This window comes from Narcine bancroftii, chromosome 12 (assembly GCF_036971445.1).
Source record: "Narcine bancroftii isolate sNarBan1 chromosome 12, sNarBan1.hap1, whole genome shotgun sequence".
NCBI classification, from domain to species: domain Eukaryota; kingdom Metazoa; phylum Chordata; class Chondrichthyes; order Torpediniformes; family Narcinidae; genus Narcine; species Narcine bancroftii.
Window position 1 is genome coordinate 15,455,389 of NC_091480.1, and position 26,201 is coordinate 15,481,589.

The 26,201-nt window shown below is 42.0% G+C and overlaps 1 protein-coding gene across 2 annotated transcripts in view; it reads left to right on the plus strand.

Annotated features, from left to right (window-relative positions):
- The window catches only part of ppl (periplakin), a 127,421-nt gene extending 102,323 nt beyond the window's left edge, over window positions 1-25,098 (plus strand). For both annotated transcript variants that reach the window (XM_069906098.1, XM_069906100.1), the window contains exons 14-23: window positions 917-946; window positions 4,376-4,533; window positions 6,068-6,246; window positions 9,370-9,508; window positions 10,131-10,324; window positions 11,491-11,641; window positions 12,723-12,806; window positions 13,759-13,869; window positions 18,839-18,931; window positions 20,068-25,098. In XM_069906098.1, coding sequence (XP_069762199.1) covers window positions 917-946; window positions 4,376-4,533; window positions 6,068-6,246; window positions 9,370-9,508; window positions 10,131-10,324; window positions 11,491-11,641; window positions 12,723-12,806; window positions 13,759-13,869; window positions 18,839-18,931; window positions 20,068-23,412 — 4,484 coding nt within the window. In that variant the 3' untranslated portion in view covers window positions 23,413-25,098. The remainder of the gene's footprint in view (window positions 1-916; window positions 947-4,375; window positions 4,534-6,067; window positions 6,247-9,369; window positions 9,509-10,130; window positions 10,325-11,490; window positions 11,642-12,722; window positions 12,807-13,758; window positions 13,870-18,838; window positions 18,932-20,067) is intronic.
- Window positions 25,099-26,201: the final 1,103 nt, after the last annotated feature.

The window sequence follows — 26,201 nt, forward strand, 5'->3', positions numbered from 1 at the left end:
CCCATGGACTCCCCCTTCCATTTCAGCAGGGAATTTCAAGAATTTTTAAGAATTAAAAATTTTTTAGTGCACAAGTTTTGGTGTATTTATGGGAAAGCAGCCCTCGCGATTCCTGGCCTTTGTGGCCGCCATGAACATTGGGAACCAAGGCTAGAATGAGGAAGGAGGACAAGCACCGAGCGTGGAAGAAACAAGTACAGGAATATGTTCCTTGTATGTCCAGGATAGCAGCAGCGGCGGCGGCAGTGCTAAGGGGGAGGTTAGGGTTGGGTGGGGGGGGGGGGGGGGGCCTTCAAGTGGGGAAATCCCTCCCTCCCAGATATCAGGGTCAGGCAGCAATACCATGCTCTCCAAAATATCACCTTCGCATACAAGACCCAGGGGGTCTTTTTTGGAGAGATTTTAGGAAATAAAGGGGGTCTTGTATGCTATCAAATACAGTAGTATCAAGTTAGTGACACTATATATGCTTTCTTATCCCCAAGTGTCTAATTTTTCTAAAACTAGATTATATATTTAATATTTTAATATTAAAATTAATATTTTAATAATTTATATGCAAACACTAACTTTCCCCTTTCTTTTACAAAGCAGTTATAAAGATTTATTGCAAAAAGAAAAGTTAGGATTTCATCTGAGTTTGTGTAGAATGGGAATCATAATGTACTAAAAGTACTGGATACTCTCAACTTTTTAATCTTTTTTTTCAGTTGGCTAAATATGTCATGATATGGAAGTTCCAGCACTATATGTTATAAAAATGTCTGAAATGTTTAGCATTGCTAGATAATTATAATGTTAAATACCAAGTATTGGCCTTTAACAAGAGTGTTAGAGTTCATAGATCTTTTATAGAGAAACTACTGGATTATGCATCTGAATTGAGATGGTTGTTCTTTTTCTTGCTCCCTCACAGCCACAAAGGCCTCCGTGGCTCCTGTGTCAAGTATGTAACCTTTTTATATTGCACCTGCTGTTTGGATATGTCTCTTACTGATTTTCCCCCCCCCCTCAGCATGCCAACCTAAGAGTGGTCTGGAATTGCACAACGTTCAAGGCATGTCAGGAGGATGTGAGCAGAGATAGGGAAGTGTAGAGATCTGTGACAGTTTCAGGCCAGGGAGATGCTTTGTATCCCAGGCCTGAGAGGGACATGAAAACAAGGATGGCAGTTTTAAAACAGTTGAAATGGAACGGGAGTTGGTGCAGATCAGTAGGCAGAGGGATGGGTGTTCATGACCTGGGATGGCATGGATTGCAGGCAGTGGGATTTTGGGTGGTGTGAGAAAAATGGAAAGCTGACCAGGTGTGTAGTGGTAAAGCCTAATCAGAAGCTGATGGAAGCCTAAATTAGCAGCAAGTCGTCTGAGGCAGGGGAAAGGATGGCCAATATTGGAAGGTTGAAAGGGATAGAAATGGGGTTGAAAGTCAGAGTTAGGTTCAAATAGGATGGGACAATTAGAAATGGGCACACTCAGAAAGAGACATTGAATGCAAGAATTGCCAGTATTTAGGATATGGAGTTCTCGGTGGGTTTGGTCTGATTAATAGTTAAATGGGGGAAATTATATTTGGCATATTTTAATGCTGCTAACATTCCAATCCTTGTCCATTTATATAAATTTTTGCTTGGAGAAGGTAGATCCTTGTTTATGCGATGGTAGCCATTTCATGTCTACAGTGATTTCTGACTCGTGTCTTGAAATGGTTGGCTTAGGTAAATATGCTTGATGGATAAAATGGAATAGTCTTAGCTCAGCTGAGCTTGGCTTCCTGCCAGTGTTCCAGGGTGGTACTGAAGTTATAACCAGTGCATCCTGCTCTTCTGCTTTATGGGTTGAAGTAGGCCCTATGTTTGCAAATGACTCACCAAATGAGGGAGCCAAATCTTTAAAAAGTAACAACTTAATTCCCTGGTCATCATGATCAATAATATATTGCTGTTCCTAAAGTTTAAGCCATAATGCTTTGTGGATGTCAGTTTAATTAATAATTGATAACTTTAAGTGTAATTGAAGTAAAATGAGCTTTGCAGCAAATGGTAAAACAGATTGAAAAGTAGTCATATCTAACATATCCTCCGTTACAATCTACTTGAGGTACTAGTGATGAATAATGCTTGAAAGAGCATTATGTAGTTATTAGGAAATTGAAATTGAAGCTGTTGGCTGTGAATGAAAAGTTGTTCCATGGACACAAGGGGTTACCTTTGATTTTACGTAGAGAGAGTTTGGGAAGCAATCCTTTATTCTGCTCTTTATAATGTCACCTCCTAGCCATTAAACTCTTTTGACACAAGATGTTTCCACTGCACACTATTTACTTGAGCATTGCCTTTCTCCCTGAATGAACACATTGGCTCCAAAATTTAGCACTCTCTTTAAAAAAAAAGACTCCAACTTGCAAGAGTGTAGTGTGCCCCCTCTAGATCAGAGAGACTGGACACAGACTGGGAGATCGCTTTGCTGAGCACCTTCGCTCCATCCAGATCAGTAACAGGGATCTCCCAGTGGCCAACCATTTCAATTCCGCGCCCCACTCCAACGCTGATTTCTGTCCGTGGCCTCATGCACTGTCAAACCAAGACCTGTAAACTGGAGGAGCAACACCCAATTTTCTGCCTGGGCACTCCCCAACCGGATGACATTAACAATGACTTCTCTGGATTATGCTAGACCACTCTCTGTTCTCCCTCTCTTCCCTATCCCTCTTGTCTTTCCTCCAGCTCTCCACCCCCTTCCCTCTCCATTCACAGAGCCATCCCTCCTCCCCCTGTTTGGTGGTGTGCCCTCCTTCCCTTATCCACCAATTACCCCCCTGCCTGTGGGACTGTGCTCCTCCCTCTGCCCTCCCCCACTATTTTTTTTGGGTGCCTGCTGACATTTTACTCATTCCTTGATGACTGACTCGAGCCTGAAATGTTGGCTATGTATCTTTACCTTTGCTATATAAAATAAGCTGTTTGACCTACAGAGTTTCTCCATGATTGTGTTTTTAACCCACTGTTTGTGTCTTTTCCCTATAAATGCCTGCTCCTGATCTTCTTTTGCTAGGTCCTCTCTTGTGCCTTTGAAATCAGCCTTCCCCCAGTTCAAGACTTTAATCTCTTCTGTAACTACATGGAAACTTTCAGAATTCCGGTTACTGCTCCCTTTGAGTTTCCACACTGATGCTTTCGACAACACCCATCTGATTTCCTAAGGAAAAGTCAAATACTGCCTTGTCTCTGGTGGATCTCTATGCAAATCAGTTTGGAGGGACTTAACAAATTCTGCCCCATCTAAGATTTCTGTACTCAGGAAATCCTAGCCGATATTGGGAAAGCTGAATGCCCCAATTATTTGAACCCCTTTGCTCTGTTGCTGAGACAACCTAAACTGGCACTGATGCAGCGTGGGGCTGTGGTAAAGTGTGATTTTTTTTTTTGTTTGGGGCAGCATGGTTAGCGCAACACCATTACTTGGGTTTGAATCTGTCGCTGTATATAGGGAGTTTGTACATTTTTCCCATGTCTGCGTGAGTTTCCTGTGGGTGCTCCGGTTTCCTGCTACCCTTCAAAATTTACTGGGGATTGTAGATCTATTAGGTATAATTGGGTGCCACGGGTTCATGGGCCAAATGGGCCTGTAGCATGCGGCATGTATACAGGTACTCCCTGACTCATAACCTACTCAATGTCCATCCGCACATACAACTAAATTTTTTAAAAACGTGTGTATGTGCACGCGTAATTTAGTGGCCACACGCAGTTACCGTTCTGTAGGCACGCTAGAAAGATAGCAAGCAAGAGGAAAACCCTATGCCATGCCGATAGATTGTCTCATTCCACTGTTTCAACAATTTCAAAGGACAAAGAGTAAATGCATGTCTGTAAAAGGCTCTGTATGTGTGAAGAGCCACTTGATTCCTGTGCGTATGCATAGTGGGTTCACACATTAGAGTTAGGTTGGTACATGAACCAACCAATACACGAACCCACTGCACATGAGCCAACCGAAGACTCGTGCATGCTCACAAGAATCAAGATGGCCGTACCCAGCCTGCAGACTCCAGGACGCCAACTAACAAAGTAAGTATACACATTTTGGCTCTTACGTGCCCTGTATCCCTGTTATAGTTTGTCAAATAAAAAATTTGATTGCTTTAAGACTTCGGTACTCCACTCACCCGGCAAAATTTTGACTTGCATCCATTCCAAGCTACGACTGATCCTTCATTCCCAATTATGGTCGTGAGTCAGGGATTAACTGTACATTTAAGTTTAAAGACTTGGTGGGCTGCACGTGTATTCAGGGTATGGGCAGGGAACCTGGGGACACCACTAAGTTACTTGTAAGTTCCACACATCTAATTATATTCCATTCTTCATGGTCAGACTCCCAGGACCAGCAGTGTCTAAAGTTGCTCACTGACTTGGATAAAATTCAAAATGATGTCATCAGACAGGAGAAGGCAATCCAATCCTGCACACGGCCACCTTTGGGACAGGGGAAGCCAATCCAGGACGTCAAGGATCGAATTCAGGATCTGAAGGTAAACCCAGCTTCAGCTTTGCTTGTGAAGCTACCTTAAGATATTCCAAAAGACTTCATACCTTTGAAGCATGGTCTTACAGCAAACATGCAGCCATTTTGTAAGCAAGACATCAGCAGTACCATCTGCCTATAAGGGCAGACCTGACCTTGGTTTAATTTAGACATACAGCGATGTTAACGTAAATAGTCTCTTAATGTAAGGCATCAAGTTAGTGACACTGTAATGTGCTTTCTCCTCCCTAAGTGTCTGAAATTTCTTTCTAAAACTATGTTAAATATTTTATATTAAAATTGGTATTTTTAATAATTTACATGCAATCAAGGTAACAGGCCCTTCTGGCCCACAACCCTGTACCACCCAAATACACCCAATTAACCTATATCTGCCATAGGTTTTGAAGGGTGGGAGGCCGATGGGAGAGTTTGTAGTTGGGCATCAGGAGCTTCAGTGTGGAGTAGTAGGCTGAGGGGAGGGTTTGGAGTTGGGCATCAGGAGCTCCAGTGTGGAGTAGTAGGCTGAGGGGAGGGTTTGGAGTTGGGCATCAGGAGCTCCAGTGTGCAATAGTAGGCTGTGGGGAGGGGTTGGAGTTGGATGTTGGGCATCGAACAATTTCTTCAGTGCTTCAACCCACCTAAATTTTACATTTAAAATGTAAAATAGCTAAATAACACGTGCTTTTTATTATGTTTTGATTTTAAATACATATAACAATTATGCACTTCCTTTTAAAACGATCTTCCTTAAGTTCCATGTGTTTTGATGTTAAATACAAAATAAAAATGTATAATGTATTTAAAATTATTTGGTATGCATTGTGGATGAGTGCAACTTAATTTCCTTTGTGTGCTGATTGCAAAAGGTGCATGCACGCGTGCGACACACATCTTGGAGGGTACAGTAGTTGTAGCATCTTTTTTAATGTGCTTGCTCCCCCTAATGTTAAAACCTGGCTATGCCCCTGTTGCATCCACTTAGTGTCCATAAGTAGCAGGTCTCCCTTCACCCCCCACTCCCCCCCCCCCCCCCGTCATCCACAGCCATCAATGTGATCTACTGGGATTGTTGTCTGAAGAGGGTGTGCAAAATTATCCAGGACCCTTCCACCCCACATGCGGCTCTTTCAGCTGCTCCCTTCGGGGAAGAGAGACAGGTGGATCAGAGCCAGCACCACCAGGCTGAGGAACAGCTTCTTGCCACGGGCAGTAAGAATACTGAACAACCAAAGGAGCTGCTAACATTCATCCTCTGAGACTCTCATATTCATGAAACAAATTTATTTATTTTGTTGTATAGATGAATACTGCATGTGTATTGTTTGTATATGTATTATGTCTGGTTGTGTGTCTGTGAGTTTTGGATCGAGGTTGCACTTTTGCAATCAGATAATAACGACTTGACTTGGCACTGAATAGATCCAATGGGAGTTAAAGGTGGTGAGGAGGTTGACTTTTCATATTTTGCTTTAAGTGGATAAATACTTTGGAAATATGTGCAAAAATGAATTGGTTCTTTAAAATTAATTTCTCTCCAGAACATCAATGGTTCAATTGGCCAAATTGAAATAGCAAAGATGTCAAAAGAAAGAGAGTGCCAGAATTTCCTTCAACAGAATCCACAGGTCGCTGGAGCACCTCAACTACGCAATAAGTTGGATGACACAAACAAGAAGTTTGACCAAGTTAACCTCCTGCTCAACAGCTCCGAAGAGAAGTAAGTAACATGTGATGTTGCATTGATGCTTTCTCCATAGATTATGGGACATCTCTGAACATCACTGAAGTGTTCTCTCCAGATCATAGGGCAAACATAGGATAGTTACATTGCAGGTTCAACCCTGGCCTCCAGTGCTATTTGCATGAGTCTGCACTTCCTCCAGATGGTCCATAGTTCTCCTGCAGGTGCTCCAGTTTCCTCTAACATCCTAAAGATGCACTGCAAGGTTAATTGGCTCCTGTAACTTGCCAAAAGAATATTAACAGGGTGCTGATGGGCATGAGAGGGGATAAGTGGGGGAACTAATCGTGTGCTCTGAGGGCTGACATACACATGATGGGCTATCCAGGCAGCAAGATCAGCATAGCAGTTGGCGCAATGCTGTTACAGTGCAGCAACCGGAGTTCGAATCCGATACTCTCTGTAAGGAGGTTGTATGTTCTCCCCGTGTCTGTGTGGGTTTCCTCCCACCATTTAAAACATACTGGGTTGTAATTGGGTGGCATGGGCTCCTGAACTGATAGGGCCTGTTACTGTGGTGCATATGTCTAAATTTATGCCTTTATTGTCATGTACTCATGTAATAATCCACAAAACCCGTCAATATTTGGCTGCCACGAAGGCACATAAAGTAATGCCACTAGCACTGCCCAGCACCCCCCAACAATAAGGGATGAAGAAGCAGAAGAGGGTCCCTTCAGAGACTGAGTGTCCGTGGATCCGCCTCCTGCAATCTCAGCAGGAGCTCCAAGATTTGAACCTTGAATACGATTAGGAAACTTTCAGTGCCCAAGGGCCTTTCTGGAGCCATTATTGGCCCCTGGTTCCCATGAGCCAGTCCCCAGCAGCTCTCCATCTGATGTGAGTCCTTTGGTCTCTGAGCACCTTGCTGGTCCTCTGCTGTGGTCTCCTTCCTTGTAGGGTCTCCTTCCTTGTAGGGTCTCCTTCCTTGTAGGGTCTCCTTCCTTGTAGGGTCTCCTTCCTTGTAGGGTCTCCTTCCTGTAGGGTCTCCTTCCTTGTAGGGTCTCCTTCCTTGTAGGGTCTCCTTCCTTGTAGGGTCTCCTTCCTTGTAGGGTCTCCTTCCTTGTAGGGTCTCCTTCCTTGTAGGGTCTCCTTCCTTGTAGGGTCTCCTTCCTTGTAGGGTCTCCTTCCTTGTAGGGTCTCCTTCCTTGTAGGGTCTCCTTCCTTGTAGGGTCTCCTTCCTTGTAGGGTCTCCTTCCTTGTAGGGTCTCCTTCCTTGTAGGGTCTCCTTCCTTGTAGGGTCTCCTTCCTTGTAGGGTCTCCTTCCTTGTAGGGTCTCCTTCCTTGTAGGGTCTCCTTCCTTGTAGGGTCTCCTTCCTTGTAGGGTCTCCTTCCTTGTAGGGTCTCCTTCCTTGTAGGGTCTCCTTCCTTGTAGGGTCTCCTTCCTTGTAGGGTCTCCTTCCTTGTAGGGTCTCCTTCCTTGTAGGGTCTCCTTCCTTGTAGGGTCTCCTTCCTTGTAGGGTCTCCTTCCTTGTAGGGTCTCCTTCCTTGTAGGGTCTCCTTCCTTGTAGGGTCTCCTTCCTTGTAGGGTCTCCTTCCTTGTAGGGTCTCCTTCCTTGTAGGGTCTCCTTCCTTGTAGGGTCTCCTTCCTTGTAGGGTCTCCTTCCTTGTAGGGTCTCCTTCCTTGTAGGGTCTCCTTCCTTGTAGGGTCTCCTTCCTTGTAGGGTCTCCTTCCTTGTAGGGTCTCCTTCCTTGTAGGGTCTCCTTCCTTGTAGGGTCTCCTTCCTTGTAGGGTCTCCTTCCTTGTAGGGTCTCCTTCCTTGTAGGGTCTCCTTCCTTGTAGGGTCTCCTTCCTTGTAGGGTCTCCTTCCTTGTAGGGTCTCCTTCCTTGTAGGGTCTCCTTCCTTGTAGGGTCTCCTTCCTTGTAGGGTCTCCTTCCTTGTAGGGTCTCCTTCCTTGTAGGGTCTCCTTCCTTGTAGGGTCTCCTTCCTTGTAGGGTCTCCTTCCTTGTAGGGTCTCCTTCCTTGTAGGGTCTCCTTCCTTGTAGGGTCTCCTTCCTTGTAGGGTCTCCTTCCTTGTAGGGTCTCCTTCCTTGTAGGGTCTCCTTCCTTGTAGGGTCTCCTTCCTTGTAGGGTCTCCTTCCTTGTAGGGTCTCCTTCCTTGTAGGGTCTCCTTCCTTGTAGGGTCTCCTTCCTTGTAGGGTCTCCTTCCTTGTAGGGTCTCCTTCCTTGTAGGGTCTCCTTCCTTGTAGGGTCTCCTTCCTTGTAGGGTCTCCTTCCTTGTAGGGTCTCCTTCCTTGTAGGGTCTCCTTCCTTGTAGGGTCTCCTTCCTTGTAGGGTCTCCTTCCTTGTAGGGTCTCCTTCCTTGTAGGGTCTCCTTCCTTGTAGGGTCTCCTTCCTTGTAGGGTCTCCTTCCTTGTAGGGTCTCCTTCCTTGTAGGGTCTCCTTCCTTGTAGGGTCTCCTTCCTTGTAGGGTCTCCTTCCTTGTAGGGTCTCCTTCCTTGTAGGGTCTCCTTCCTTGTAGGGTCTCCTTCCTTGTAGGGTCTCCTTCCTTGTAGGGTCTCCTTCCTTGTAGGGTCTCCTTCCTTGTAGGGTCTCCTTCCTTGTAGGGTCTCCTTCCTTGTAGGGTCTCCTTCCTTGTAGGGTCTCCTTCCTTGTAGGGTCTCCTTCCTTGTAGGGTCTCCTTCCTTGTAGGGTCTCCTTCCTTGTAGGGTCTCCTTCCTTGTAGGGTCTCCTTCCTTGTAGGGTCTCCTTCCTTGTAGGGTCTCCTTCCTTGTAGGGTCTCCTTCCTTGTAGGGTCTCCTTCCTTGTAGGGTCTCCTTCCTTGTAGGGTCTCCTTCCTTGTAGGGTCTCCTTCCTTGTAGGGTCTCCTTCCTTGTAGGGTCTCCTTCCTTGTAGGGTCTCCTTCCTTGTAGGGTCATCTCCCAGGTTCCTCCTCCTCAGTGGGAGATGTCCTGGTGCCTCTGATCCCCCAGAGTGTGCAACTCCTCATGTTCTTCTGCCATACATGGGTGCCACCATCTTGGGCACGAATATCGATGGTTTCATGATGTTGAGAAACACCACCAGTTAGGTTTTTGTTTATTCATGAACTTGATGCTAGTTTGTATTTTATGTGATCTTCAGTCCCACAAACGTACTAACATGTGATTTTTCATAGAGCTCAGGCGGTAAACAAGCTGGAGAACACTCTAGAGAAAGGCAGAAACACACTGTCAGAATTTGAAAAGAAGCTGATAAAGGATCAAACAATTCCAGATAGCAACTGGGGACTCGATTCCAAGAAGCAAGAACTGGAAGTGAGTGCTCCAATTCCAAAGGCAGAGCGGCCTGGATAACTTTCTCCAGAGAAACTGTCGAGAAGTCGCCCTTCCAATCTCTCAATGTCATTGCTTGCTCATTCCCGTTTTAATCTAAAAATCTTCTCCCTGGAGAAATTCACTATTTTAATCCACACACTTTAGTAGCCTAACTTTATGCCTTTTCTCTCCTAAATCCAGTTAGTATAATTACCAATTCTCGTGCGCAGGACATTACAATACATTGTCAACTGTTTCCTTCCTTGTTCTAAATTCCCCAAACCAGGCAACACTTCACCACAATCCACTTTGGATTTCCTTGGATTGTAATTGCTTTCAATCCTCTTGATTTAATTACATCTCCATCTTTTCATTGTATATCATCTCTTTTAATTTTAATCCTGGCTGAAGTTCATGTAATGAGGTAGTCTTCCTTCTGCAGACTTATCACATAGAACCTGCTGGTTTTTTTGCTATCCCCCGGGTTTGTCCAACGACAGCTGTGACATCACCTTCAGATTAGAATTGGGTGAGAAAGCTGTAGACAATCAAACCACTCCTTGATCTTTTTCTGCTCTTCAGTTGTATTTAATTATTCTTGTTTTTATTATTGTTGTGAAAGGCCATGCGCTCTGAGCTCGCATCCAAGAAACCAATCCTGCAGGACGCAGAACAGAATCTGAATTCAGTGAAGAGATCCTGCAATATGCTGGCCAACAACTTTCACGAGCACTGCCCAGATGTGGAGCGCCAGGATACGGAGGTGAAAAATCTCAACCAACGCTACGACAACCTCAACAACCAACTGGACCGGCGGTTAGTTTTTGCTGTTCACTCACAGACATTCTCACACAGCAAAATGAAACCTGTTTTTGAACTGAAAGAGCAGGTGTGGCCCTGATTTAATAAATCTTCACAAAGACAGCGCTCCTGACCGTCCTGCATTTTCTCAATAGTACACAGGAGAACCAAAGTTAAAATGTTTGGGAATACTCAGTAGGTTAGTCAGTAGAGAGAAATAGAGGTCTTGTTTCAATTTGACAACCTTGCAATGGAGGAGGCTGGAGGGAACTTGGCGGAGGTGTACAACATTGAGGGGCACAGACTTAGAGGACATAGGTTCAGAGTAAGGCAGAAGAAGTTGAGAGGAGAAATCGTTTCACTCAGAAAGAGGTTGGAATTTGGACTGCACTGCCCAAGAGGGTGAAGGAGACAGGCACTCTCATGACTTGAAGAAGAAGAGGAGGGTACAGATCATGTGCTGGTAAATGGAGTGAATACGCATGGGTACATTAGGGTTAGGGTTATGAATTCTCATCCTTAACTGGATTAGGATTCTTAGCCTTTACTGATAGTTTACCATTACAAGGATATTCATTCCTAGTTATAATAAAGCACAAAAGTCTGCAGACACTGTGGTTGAAGTAAAAACACAAAAATAAAGCCCGAAATATTGGTTATGTACCTTTATCCTTGCTATATAAAGGACACGGTTTGACATCCTGAGTCTCTCCAGCGTTGTGCTTACCCTTGTAATGGTAACATTTTTTAAAAAAAAATGAATATGTCTGGATAATTGAATTACTGCAGGAGATCTTAAGGGTGTGAGATAAAGGTCCTTTGATTCTATTTTACTCCTAGGCTGGAATAGAATTAACCAAAGGAAGGGAACCATTCTTCTCTTGTCCTGCCTGCTCGACATAATAGTTACATATATGACCTAATTGAATTGCCAGGGCAACATTTACTTTGGTTGTGAAGGAATCTGATATTTGAGGGCCAGCATGTACATTCCTGTATTGGCCAGTCTTCAGATAACATTTCTGTTGACTAAAGAAGTTAGTGCACTCATTCAGGGCATTTGGTTTAAATCTTAAAAGTGCCATGTTCTCTTTACATCTTTCATGAGTGAAATGAGAGGAAATTTAATAACACAAGCACATGACTGAATTATTTTAATTTTCCTGTCTCCTGTGTATCAGGATTGAAAACCTGCAGAAGGCCAAGAATGCATATTCCACATTCCGGAATGGTAGTGATGTTTTGGACAGCTGGCTCTCTAACATACCAAACTATGAGCCACGGGAAACAGACAGCGCCAAAACCATTGATAATAAGCTGAAGAATCAAATGGTACTGAGTTCAATGACTGAAGTTAATAAAAACAGTATCGGGGACCTATGGGGATTGGTGGATGCCGGATAAGTGAATTTTCCGGTTGCTTGAGATTGCATGGTGCATGATAGGCAAACTGACTGTGAGGGATGCTAATTTTGAACACATTTTTTCACCTATTTACTTTCTGCTATTTTTCCAGTTGCTTGAATTCTGGATAATGGGAATTTTACTGTATTATCAATTATTTCAGCTTATCTTTCGAAAAGAAATGCAAAAACAAAGTGGTTTCTCAACAGAAAATGCAGCATCTGCAAATGTGTATTTAATTGGTTGTTTGAACTATAGATGGGGGGGGGGCTCAAGTACTTGGGTGCAAGAGTTTACCAACTTGATTACAGGTGTCTGAGGGTCTAAGAAAGATCCTCCGAGATGGTGAGGACTTAAGGACTTAAATTTGCTTACCCTCTCCACCTCTGATCCCCCAATGATCATTGGATTGTCGACCTCTGGCTCTCCTTTCCTGAAGTCAATAACAGCTCCTTAGTTTTTGGTGACATTGAGTGCAAGGTTGTTGTTGGTGCACCATTCAGCCATGTTTTCAATCTCCAGCCCCTTCCTTTATACAACCTACCACCATGGTATCAGCAAATTTATTGATGTACTGAGCTACACAGTCATAGATGTAAAGTGAGTAGAACAGGGGCCTAAGAACACAGCCCTGTGGTGCTCCAGTACTGATGGAGATTGTGTCTGGAGGGGAGGAAATCCATGATCCATTTACACAGTGGGGTGTCAGTTTTGAGGGGATGATGGCGTTAAATGCCGAATTGTAGTCGATTAATAGCATCCTGATGTGTGTGTCTGCTGTCCAGGTGTTCCAGGGCTTTGTGTAGAGCCAGCGAAATGGCATTCACCATAGACCTGTTACTACGATAGGTGGACTGGAATGGATCCATGTCACCACTCAGTCAGGATCCTGATGTTGGGCACATCCTTCCTTGCAGTTTAGTCAGTCTGTTTATTAACTAAGCAAATCATTCATGAGATTTGGATAATACAACATTAACTTTAATTTTATTCTCTCATTTCAAAACAGCGTGTTTTAAATGACATTACCAACAAAGAACCAGAACTGACCAAGGTTACCAATAATGCACAGCAGTATCAGGATGCAGCTAAGGTAAGGAATTAGGCAGCAAGATACTGGTATAGTGAGTAGAGAGCTGTCAGCAAGATCAGGCTGGCAGAGGTAAATAATAGGTCTGTTTGTGTTGGGTTCTTCATATTGAAACGTTAGTTACCTTTTATGGTTTGAAGATCATTTATAACCAGAAGTATTTTTTTGACTAAGACAAAAATATAGAAACTGCTGGAACTTGGAGAAAACAAAGAGATGCTGGAGGTGCTCAACAGGACAGGCAGCATCCCTGGAGAGAAACAATCAGTCAATAAGTCTCAGTAAAGGGTCCTGACCTGAAACATTAATGGACTATTTCTATCTATGGATGCTTCCGGAGTCCCTCCAGATTCTCTCTTCACTTATCCCTGACTAAGTTCAGAATAAGAGACAAAACTGGGTTTTTTTTTTTGACGCGGTCAGATATTCAGAAATGTTAATAACCAAAGGATCCTGGATGTTGTTGTACACAATTCCCTGAAAGCTAATGTGCAAGTACATAAAGGAAGCAGGAAAGAACCTAAACAGGGAATCAGAAGGGCTAGAGGGAGCCATGAAATGTTGCTGGTGAGAAGGACTAAGGCATTTTTAAAAATGTGTAAAATACAAGAGGGTAACTCAGTAGAAGGTAGGATTATTTAAGGTCACAAGAGGGAATGTATGCCTGGAACCAGGGGAAGTGAGCAGAGATACATGAGTAATTTGCATTGGAGTTCACTAAGGATAGAAAGGTGATGGAAGGGAATGCTGAGATTCTAGGGCAGATTAAGGAGGAGTCTTTTAAAGAACGTCATTGGATAGGTCCACAGGTCCTGATATGGTAAATTGGACTTTGGTGGATCAGACGCCAAACCATCAGGAATTTGATGAATAGGAAAGCTGATTATTGAAGTTTTACAGGATAAGTAAGAATAGCTTTTTTTCTCTCTTTTTTCCCCTCATGGTCTGATCACAGGATTACGAACTTGAGGCTGAGATGTTTAAGTCATTGGTCCAACCGGAGAGTGCTCAGACATCTTCCAAAAAAGCAAGATTCACTTCAGCGGCTGACAAAGTTAAAGATGAGGTAATTATTTTACAATGTTACCATGTGTAATTCAAATACAGAACGGGGATGCCTTCATTTGATTGTTTCTTCAGGCAATTAGATTTGGAAACAGCAGTTCAGTTCAAGCCAGGCAACTAAAGACAATTTACAATTACCAATATAAATATTGTAGTGCAACTAATCAAAAATAAGCTTTAGATATCTGAATTAAATAAAGAGGTTTCATACATAGGATTTTGTGCAAAAGATGCCTGGAAATTCTTTGACAATCCATTGTGGTTAACTTCTAAACCTTCCAAAATTTGTTTCCCCTGAAGTGAATAAAATCTAAGAGCAAGCTGGTCCTGGTGCCGTTGCAGGGTTTACAAAATGTAATTGAGAACAATTTTCTCCTCCCATTATTTTAGACTAGTTTGTGATAATTTTATTTGCCACGGTTTCGTCTGTTCAGACATTCTACAACTCTTAGGCCAGCCAATTTTGATATTACTACCTCTTCCAAGTTTGGAGGCATCTATAAATCTGCAGTCCGTTTCTGATCCCAAATCAGCTGAGCTCCCTCAATAACTATCCCATAGTTAGCACTCACATCTGCTGAAATTAAATGCTTTGAAGAGGATGGTCAAGGCTGGAGTTAACTAGCATGCAAGACCAGGACCCACTGCAATTTGCCTACTACCAGAATCGTTCCACGCAGATGCAATCTCATGGCTCTCCACTCACCTGGACAATAGCAAATCGTACATCACACTGCTTTTCATCGATTACAGCTCAGCTTTCAACACCATCATTCCCTCAGTACTGATCAGCAAGCTTCAAAACCTGGACCACTGCTCCTGGATCCTTATCTGAACACCACAGTCAGCGTAAATTGGTATCAACGTCTCCTCCTCACTGACAATCAACACAGGAGCACCTCAAGAATGCGTGCTTAGCCCATTGCTCTACTCTCTCTACACCCATGACTGGGTGGTGAGGCACAATTCAAATGCCATCAACAAATTTTCTGATGACACCATTGTTGTTAGTAGAATAACAGATGGCAATGAGGAAGCATACAGGAGGGAGGTAGATCAGCTAGTTCACAACAACGACCTTGCACTCAACATTAGCAAAACTAAGAAACTGATTGTGGACTTCAGGAAGGGGAAATCAGGAGAACACAAACTGGTCAGAAGTGGAGAAGGTAGAAAGAACTTTAAATTCCTGGGTGTCAACATCTCTGAAGATCAATACAATCATGAAGAAGGCTCGCCAGCGGCTATATTTTGTATGTCACCAAAGACTCTTGAAGATGTCTACAGGTGTATTGTGGAGAGCATTCTGACAGGTTGCATGACATATGGAGGTGCCAATACATGGGACAGGAAAAGGCTACTGAGAGTTGTCAACTTGGCCAAAGCCATCATGGGATTTAGCGTTCACTCCATTAAGGACACCTTTAAGAGGTGGTGTCTCAAGAACCGGCCTCTTTCATCAAGGACCCTCACCACCCAGGCCATACCTTCTTCTCACTGTCAGCATCAAGATGGAGATACAGGAGCCTGATTGCTACAGCACAGAAAAGCAGGCATTTGGCCCTTCTAGTCTGTGCTGACCATCATTTCGCTAGTCCCACTGCCCTGCTCCTATTCCATAACCCTCCAGACCTTTCCCATCCATGTATCTATCCAATTTATTCTTAAAACTTGAGCCTGCATTTATGCCAGATGGCAGCTCATTCCACATTCCTACTGTTCTCTGAGTGGTTCCCCCTAAATCTTTCCCCTTTCACCCTAAACCCATGTCCTCTTGTATTTATCTCTCGTAATCTAAATGGAAAGAGCCTACATGCATTTACTTTGTCTATACCTCTCATAATTTTGTAAACCTCTATCAAATCTCCCCTCATTCTTCCACACTCCAAGGATTAAAGTCTTAACCTGTTTAATCTTTCCCTATAACTCAACTCCTAAAGACTCGGCAACATCCTAGTAAATCTTTTCTGCACTCTTTCAATCGTACTAATATCCTTCTGTAGTTTGGCTACCAGAACTGCACGCAATACTCCAAATTTGGCATCACCAATGTCTTATACAACCTCACTATAACATCTGTACTCAATACCTGTACTTTGATTTATGAAGGCCAAAATGCCAAAAGATTTCTTCACAACCCTGTCTACTTGTGATGCCACTTTCAGGAAATTATGTCTCTGAATTCTCACATCCCTTTGTTCCTCCACATTCCTCAGTGCCCTACGTGCCCTACCTTGGTTTGCTTTTCCAAAGTGCATCACCTCGTACTTTTCTGCATTAAATTCCATCTGCCATTTTCTCAGTTGGTCCAGATTCCCCTGTAAACTTTGAAAATATTCCTCACTGTGTCATCGGCAAACCTGCTGATCCAATTTACCACATTATTATCCATATCATGGATGAAAATGCCCAAACAATGGTACAAAACCAGCTTCTTCTCCTCCACCTTCAGATTTCTGAATGGACAATGAACACAGACACTACCTCACTTTTTTTTAAATCTCTTTTTACAGTGCCATCCATAATGTTTGGGACAAAGATGCTATTTTTTCCTTTATTTACCCTGGAGCTCCACAGTTTTAAATTTGTAATCAAACAATTCACATTTAATTAAAATGCACATTTCATTTTTTAAGGAGTATTTGTGTACATTCTGGTTTGACCATGTAGAAATTACACCATAATGTTTGAGACATTTGGTGTTTGTGATTACTTGGGTAGGTTTACTTGTTTCATTGGTGCAGGTAATAAGAGAGCAAGGTTTCCTTTTAAGCTTTTGATCAACCTTTGGAACCTGTAATTGTTATTTTTCGACATGAGAGGAGCTGTGCAATGAAATTCAAAGAAGCCATTATGAGGCTGCAAAACAAGAATAAAGCAGTAAGAGACATTGCATGAACATTACGATTACTCAAAATCAACAGTTTGGAACATCATTAAGAAAGAGTGAACAGGTGAGCTCAGTAATCGCAAAAGTAGGCCAAGGAAGAACTCCACTGCTGATGTCAGAAGAATTCTCATCACAGTGAAGAAAAATCCTGTGTCCAACAGATCAGGAACAGTCTTCAGGAGGCAGATGTGGATGTGTCAATGACTACACTCAGCAGAAGACTTAATGAACAGAAATATAGAGGCTACACTGCAAGATGCAAACCACTAGTTAGCCACAGGAACAGGATGGCCAGATTACAGTTGCCAAGAAGTATTCAAAAGAACCTGCAAAATCCTGGAAAAAGGTTTGTGGACAGATGAGACCAAGATTAACCCGTATTAGAGTGATTGCAAGAGCAAAATGTGGCGGCATAAAAGAACTGCCCAAGATCCAAAGCATGCCACTTCATCTGTGAAACATGGCTGTGCGGGTGTTATGGCCTGGGCATTTATGGCTGCCACGGATACTGGCATGCTTATCTTCATTGATGATACAACCGCCAATGGCAGTAGCAAAATGAATTCTGAGATGTACAGAAACATCTTATCTGCTCATGTTCGAATAAATGCCTCCAAACTCATTAGACAGTGATCCCAAACATATTGCTAAAACAACAAAGGAGTTTTTCCAAAGGTAAAACCTGGAAAATTTTTGAATGGCAAAGTTAGTCACTCAGTCTAAATCCAATTGAACATGCCTACCATATGCTGAAGAGAAAACTTAAGGGGACAACCCCCTGAAACAAGCAAGAGCTGAAGATGGCTGCAGTAGAAGCCTGGCAGAGCATCACCAGAGAAGATGCTCAGCACCTGGTGATGTCTATGAAACACAGACTTCAAGCAGTCATTGCATGCAAGGATATGCAAGAAAGTACTAAACAGGACTACTTTAATAAACAGACCATTGCTATGTCTCAAACATTATGGTGCCCTGAAATGGGGGAACTGCATAAAAAGTACTACACGATCAAACCAAAATGTACACAAATACCCTTGAATAAAATCTGGAATATGTACTTTAATCATATGTGAATTACTGACTACAAATTTAAATCTATGGAGCACAGGGACAAATACAAGAAATTTTGCTAACTGTAATTTATTGCATTCTGCACCTGTAATGCACAAAATCTCTGCCGCAAAACAACACATTTTGTGACACACGTTTATGACAGTAAAACGGATTCTGATCAATTAGAAACAAAGGCAATAACTCCAATTCTGAATCCCTAGAGTCCCCCATTCAGTCCTCCCCTTATATCTGCCCTTTATTCAGGATTATAAATATTAACTGGATAGATGACATTTAAAATTTGAAAAGATTTAATCTACACAGCCAAAGCTGCTTGAAAGACGATGAAACACCTTTGGAAGCCAACATTGTACAGTAGGAAACACTGCAGCCAATTTACACACAAGGCACTCAAGCCCAGACATGTGATAATCTGATGTGTGATATTGACTGAGAGATCATGGTGATCCTATATATGATTTTAAGAATGTCCCATTTTGCTAATTAAAAGAAGGTATGTTTATTTTGGTCTGTTCTACAAGGCCACAGTTTGATGTAAAATGCACAATTAGTCATTAACAGCTGCAAGGAAATTCTGTTATTGGGATAATGCAAGATTTTACCTTTGGGTCTCAGACACCAAAATGAAGTAATTTTAAACACATTTGACACATTTGACTATCAAGCTGTATTTAGGAAATTCTCACTCAGTTGCTTGTTCCCAGTGTGGATTAGTTTTGCATTGTTCCATTTCATTTTGGTTCTATTCACTACAGTTTGGAAGTGAAGTTGAACCGATAATCCCAACTATGTTGTGCATTTAACTTGTATGTCTGAGAACAAACTTCTGCCCCAATTGATTTAATTACATTGTGTTATATTTTAACTGGGATTCTAGCCATCTTTATTCTAGATTGCAAATTGCATCTAATAACAGGAGTATGTTCTAAAGTTACTAAGTTTCTGGAGTGCAGACGTAACTTTCTGCACCTGACTATTCAGAAAATTTCATGCTGTCTTTTCACAGGAGACTGCTTTAGCCACGAAGTTTGCAACGGCCAATGCCGTGAACAGCCAAAGGCTGCATAACCTGGAGTTTGCGCAAAGCTTGTTGATGCAGGTAACTATCTGAATTGATCTTCTTTACAATTAAAAGGATGCAAATGGACCAAACATACAAGGTTGCTAAAATCCAGTTTCCAATCATACATTGATTCTTAAAATTGAAACTTAAGCAACTGTTTACTATAAGATATTTGCGTTACATTGTACAGGTCCAACTTACGATTGTTGAGGTTATGATGGTTTAAATCCATACTTTCAAATTCCGATCTGTTCCCGTGCTTGCGATTAAACTGTTGACGCTGTTGCTTTAGTATCCTCGCCATCCAGCAATTAATTTTAATTGAATACTTCATACATTCTTCATGCCCAGGGTGCTTTTAGCTGTACACATGAATGGTTTTTTTTTCAGTGCGGAATAAAGGTATTCAAAATTCAATTATTAAAAAGGTAGGTGCGGTATTCTTTTCCGACATGACGACTTACGATGGATTTGCTGAAACGCACTCCTATTAGCCAATGGATCAGATCAAATTCCATTACTGCTCAACAGATCAGGTATTTCAATAGGGAGAGAATTGGAGATGACGTTTAGGGTGATGATACTCGTTAAAGATTATTGGATGAAATATTAACACTGGTAAATTAGGTATTTCCAGCATTTTGTACTTTGATGTTACTTTTCTAGAATCTGCATTCCTTTTTTGTTTTCAATTGATTTTTTTAATATAGATGTTTTAAACAAATAATTTCCATAAGATGAATCTCAGATATTATACATATATATCATATTTGCCATGATTTTCCACGGTATACGCTTGTGGAGAGAAGAGGAAAGACAGATTTCTCCTTTTTCTTGTTTTATGTCCAAGTAGGGAGTGAAAAAAATCTGCATTTTTTTAGCCTTTGCGTGTGTTTAATAGACTGTTTTTAAAAAAAAAATGTAAAAATGCTTATTTAGCAACATTGTAAAATGTGCATCAATTATATTAGACATATTTCAGGGTAACAGGTCCTTCCAGCCCATCAATCTGTGCCACCCAATTAACCTACAATCCCCATATGTTTTGAAAGGCGAGAGGAAACTTCCACAGATATGGGAAAAACATACAAATTAGGTTGAGTTAAAAAAAATTGTTCTTTAATGGCTTGTCAAGAGAACAAAAATGGCTGATCTTCCTTTTTCTCTTGCAGCAACCAGAAATGCAAATAGTTCAGCAACAAGTTCAATCACAGAACTATGCAGGTGCACCTACTGGTTCCTACAGGTCGGAAAAGTATCGGAATGATGAGGCGCAGCACAGGGAAGAAGTGGAGAAAGAACTTCAGAAGGTACAAGATGAAATTGCAGTCCTGGAAAGTCAGAAGATCAAAGGATCATTGGTCAAGAAAGAGGTTGTCAAGAAGGTCGCTGACCCACAACTAGATGAGGAGATGCACAGGGTTCAGGAGGCCTTAGCGGATGAGCAGTTACAGAACAAAACTCTGGAGAACGAATTGGAGATCTTACAGCGCAAGTTGCTATCTCTGGAGAAACTGAAGAAAGACAATACCAAGCAGTATGTGGTCAAGGAGGTTCTTCGAATTGAACAGGACAAGGATCAAGAAAACGAGGTACTAAGACTCAGGGAGGAGCTTGAAGAGATCAAAAGGCAAAAACTAGCCAAGGAAAGTGAGATTGTTCTGCTTCAGAAACGTCTCCACATCTTGACTGAAGAGAAAAGCAAGGAACATGAGAAAATCACTGAACAAGAGGTATTCAAGGTAAGAAATGACCCTCAGCTGGAAGAAGAGTTTAAACGTCTGCAGGACAACAAACAACATGAAAGTCTCCTGCGGCAGCAGAAAGACGAGGAGCTCAGGGTCCTTCAGGCGAAGATGAATCGACTGGAGAGAGAAAAGGCCAAGGAGGAAGAGAAAGTGACAGTGAAGGAAGTGGTCAAGTTGGAGAAAGATGCAAACTTGGAGAAGGAGATGACAAACCTCCGTCGTCAACACGAAGACGAGAAGGCCAAAAAGCGGTCACACGAGCGAGAAATTGGTGAGCTCGTGAAAAGAATCAGAATGCTTGAAGAAGAAAAGTCCAGACCAGTTATCCAGGAAAAGGTGCGTGAGATTGTCAGGCCTGATCCAAACGCTGAAGCCCAGGTGGCCACCCTGAGGACCGATCTCCTAGAGCAGCAACGAAGATACAATGATGCCGAACTGCAGCTGAAGAGCATCGTTGATGAAATCACACTCCTAAAAGATAGAGGTCCAAAAGTTGAAATAAAAGACAACATAAAAGAAGTCATTAAGTACAAACCAGATCCTGAAACTGAGCAAGAGCTGGAGAGATTAAGGGATGAGGTGGTCGATAAATCACGACAAGTGGATAGAGCCAAAGTTGAGATCAGTCAACTTGAGAAAGAGATTGAGATGCTGAGGAACAGCAATCGGGAAGTTCAAATAAAAGAAGTTATCAATGAGGTCATTCAGTACCGAGAAAACCCAAACACTAAGGAGGAATTGAACCTCCTCAGAGCCAAACTGGCAGAAGAACAGAAGAAACAATTGGAGCAAGAGAGAGAGCAGAAGATAAATGAAGAGAACATTCAACTGAAGAAGAAGGAGCTGTCTCAAGTGAAAGAAAAAGTGGTGCAGCAGGAGGTTGTGAAGCTGGAGCAAGATCCGCTGTTAAAGTCAGAGTGCAGTTCAATTGCAAATGAGATTGAGCAAGAGAGAAGGCAGAAGGAAAACCTGAAAGCCCAGATCCACACACTGCAACTCCGAAAAGCCGACTTGGAAGAGCAGCTGCTGGAACTGGAGGCAGAGAGGGAAGCACGGCGCAAAGCCGAGCTAGAGGTCAAGAGGCTCAAAATAAAACTCAATGATCTTGAAGAGAAAGAGATAAGAGATAAAGTCTTGGTGAAGCAAAAGGTGGTTCTGAAGCAGGATCCTCAGCAGGAAAAGGAAGTTTCGCTCCTCAAACTGCACGTGGAGGATGAAAAGGCAAATCGAAATTTACTTGAAAATGACCTTCAGGCCCTGAAACTCAAGCAGATTGAGCTTGAAACAAAGAAGATCAAGGAAAGAAATGTGTATACCGAGAAGGTTCAGGTCGAACGAGATCCTGAGACAGAGTTAGAAGTTGAGCGTCTTCGGAAAAATTTGGAAGATGAGGGAAAACTAAAGCAAAGCCTGCAGAATGAGCTTGACCACCTGAGAGCTAGGCTCTCGGACATGGAGTTCAAGGACAGGAAGTCTTTGAAAGACTTGGAGCACCTGAGAGAGGAGAATGCCAACCTGAAGAGGGAAAACCAAAACCTGGTAAACGAGACTCAAAGACTGCATTCTGACATCCAGGTGACCATTCAACAAACCAGAGACGTCCAGACGGAGAAGTCAGCACCAGGTGCAGGCAGTCGGGATCTTATGGAGACTCGATTCACAACCCTACAGAAAGAGTTGGATGATCTAAGACAGACAACTGCATCCAAAGAAGCAGAGATTGCCAAATTGGAGAAGGAATTAGCAACAAAGAAAGCAAAAAGAGAACAGAGGGAGAACTGTTTAAAACGTCACATTGTAGTAATTGATCCAGATACTGGCAAAGAAATGAGTCCACAGGAAGCCTTCAGACTTGGTCTCATCAACTGGGATATGTACAACAACCTTCAAAGTCAGGAATGTGACTGGGAAGAGTTGACAGTAAAAGGTCCTTCAGGCATTTCCACTATCCTCCATGACCGGAAATCAGGACAGAAGTATTCTGTTGACGAAGCTCTGAAGAAGGGCAAGATTACCGAGAAACAGTATCAACAGTTCCTGGACAAAGAGATTCAAATCCAGGAATTCGTTGCCTTGGTGGCAGGAGAAAATGAAATACCTCATAATGACATAAATGAGGGAGTTTACAATCAGCCAGTCTCATCCGGTAATTCCAGCTTGTTCCCCCCAACCAAAGGTAAAACGCAGGCAATTGGAGGCATTTTTGATACAGACACAGAAAGGAAAATTTCTGTCACAAATGCAGCTAACCAAAATCTTATTGATTCAGACACGGCTCTGAGGCTTCTGGAAGCTCAATCCGCAACAGGTGGAATCGTCCAAGTAAAGGACGGCAGCCGATACAGTGTAAAAATGGCTGCAGAGCTCGGTTTGATTGAAGCAGAACTCAAGGAAAGACTCTCCAGTGCTGAGAGTGCTTACATTGGTATTGAAGATCCTAGAACCAAGGAACTGCTACCTGCTGTCAAGGCTGTTGACCGTGGCTGGCTTTATTCTGGGGCTGCTGAATGGTATCTGCAAGCACAGTATTTAACAGGAGGCCTAGTAGATCCGGTCACATCTGAGAGATGTTCGCTAAGACAGGCATTATCATCCGGTCTAATAGATAATGCTTTGGCCAACAAACTCAAAGATGACAATACTTACTCTAAAAACCTGGTGGAACCAATTAGCAAGCATCCCATTAATTATAAGGAAGCTCTGGATTTATCCATTACTGACCCAGAAACTGGGATGTTACTGCTTCCCATCGCCTCCAAGTCTCACTAATGTCTTTCTTTTCATGTGAAGATCACAGCACAAAATGTCTACAGCATTTACTTCACCAACCACCTTGAAAACAGAAGAACATTGTCTAAGAACTCTTGGATGAAATTCATTGAATTTATTTGGGATGTGGGAGCTACCTGAATTAGCCAAAGTTAATGTAAATTAATATAACTGCTAATACAGGTTAAACCTCTTTAATCCAGCAACATTGTGACCTGACCATTGCCAGTCCACAGAAAATGCCCCTAAGGGAACGCCCTATGTCAACATGTCAAAGATGGAACAAAGCTTAAAACAGAAAATAATACTGTGGAGTGACATGGTTAGCATAATGCCTTTACACCACCAGCGACTGGGACATTAGAACAAATTCCTTACAGACAGCACGGGACTTGAACCCTGGTCCAGACCACAAAACGCTGGATAATAGAGGTTCAACCTAGACATGATTTTTTTTTCTAAATGCTGTTAACTGTTTCTAAACTTTTAAATGTTCTCTTCTCTATTGCATATGTTTTAACTGACATAAATTGCCAACCTGTCACAGTTCAGACATGTGTAATATTTGCCAGTAATCAGGCCCTCTCCATTGAGAGTGCTTTACCTTGTACAGATAGGCTTGTTGGTAGAGAGCTCTCTGACCCTAGCTTTTAGCCAAAGGTTTCATCTCAGCATCTGACAAGGCTCTTTCCTCACTGAGTTTGATAGTTGGGGTAGGCCTCCAACACTTGCTGGGCCCAACCTTGTCTCATATACAAACCTCAAACAAAACAAAAATTTTTTACTTTGTGGCTCCAAAAGGATCCACTTATCTTTCAATGTTTGAAGCCTTTTCGTGTTCTGCTGAGGGCTTTCAAGGATTAAAGTTCCCAAGGGAGCCATTTTTATCTTGGGGATCATGTAGAAGGTCCATTTTCAGTCCAACCTATCAGAATGTGAAATGTTTTGACAATAGCACACCAAAATTTCAACAGCACACTGGCTCAATATGAAGCCATTGGCTTATGCAGTATGTGAATTAAAGCTAAGGCAGAAACAATTTAAATGGACAATATTCAACAACATAGAAAATTCTTTATAATTTGTGTTGTTTACATTGGAGTCTAAAAATGTTAATAGAAGTAGATTTACTCCAGCAATAATGCATTCAAAAATTTAAATCAACTCATTGTCCAAAATGGCTCGAGTCTCCAAGACCCATTTTCCAAATGAAAAGCAAGCAAATATATTCATTCTGTTTTAGGAATCAGCGGTGCATTCAAATAATATCAGTTGGATCAATACAATTCCAAAAACAGTGAGTTTGACTGGAGGTCCCAAATCTCAACTTTTCTTGCTATAGGAGGGAGAACCTTGGGCTATGCTTTAAAAAAAAAACTATTTTACAGTGAACCAAAGTGTCAAGAAATTATTGTGGTTCGTTTTGAAAGATCAAGTTTGGCTGATAACGTTTCTTTAACAAAACTGATCCATTTAGGAAAATAATATACAAATGCATGAATTTGTTACATTTGGTATATTTCTTTGCTTTGAGTACAATTGCATTTATGGGGCACGTTTCAGGGATTAGAATAATTTTAAGGCATTTGTTTATTGATATTAGGAAAAAAAACTCTGATTATAAAATATCCTTTCTTTTCTTTTGTTAAAAATTCCGATCATTGAATAAAACTAGAAATTCCAACATTCACGTGCACTGTTATAATTTGATTCTCCATGCTGCATGGATGCAGGTTGAAGCACTTTACAACTTGGTGGTAGCTGAGCATGCAACATCAGTTGTCATATGATAATACACAAGCTTATAAATGATGCGAATCTCAAATGTAGGAAGTAGTCTACAATTGAATCTGACATGTTTTATCTAGATTAAATTTCCTAGTTAATTCCAGTAAAGTCTAGAATCATTGCAAACAGAACCCATGATACAAGACCTTTAATTTGGGAAAGGAGTAACTCACTTACCCTTATTCCAATGTTCAGCTTTGCAGTTACATTGAGGCTCAAGTTTTGCTTTTTGTGGAGTCAGTGGTGGCTGTTGGTTCTGCCATTTTCACATCTCTGCAAGACAAACCTACGGTGTGGTCTGGAAGATGAGATGATCTTTAGCCATAGCATGTGAGAATGTAGTGATGTTAACTTCCCTCTTGGGTGATGTTTCATTCCTGTACTTCCAAGTCAGAGGCACTGATTGAGCACTTGCATTTTAAAAATGTGTGTTGAAGTTTTGCGAAAGACAGGAAACCTTTCACAGAAAGTTGAGGTATAAAAGCAGCCTTGCTGAACTGAAAGTAAAAGGAGCAAGAAAAAGTGCATACCTTCTCGAAAACAAAGGCTTTCAATAGTAGATATTGTTCTCAGTCCATCATTCAATTATGAATTGTTGTTTCGTTGCTATTGGAATGTTCCTTGAAATAGTGAAGTGTGGGTCTTGACGATAAAGGCTGATTTGGTGATACTTTGTAGGAACTCTCATGTGAAAGTGCAAATTTCTTCAGTGGCATCTGAAACACAAGACAGTGTTCTCTTTCATAGAGAGAGGTGACCCAAGATGGGTAATGATGGACAAAAGTGAAACTTCTCATTGCCAACTGTCTCCAGAGGTTACTGAAGGTAAATAAGAGCCTTCAAATAATAATTAATCATGTTAATTAAAATAGAGCATTGTATGTCACATAAAACAACACCCTTTCATTTGAGCATGGAAAAACTTCTCAGTCTGGTGCCAGTAGTGGTGTATATATTCAGTGCTCGATATTTCCATTTAAGATTAAGTGCAAGTGGGAGGG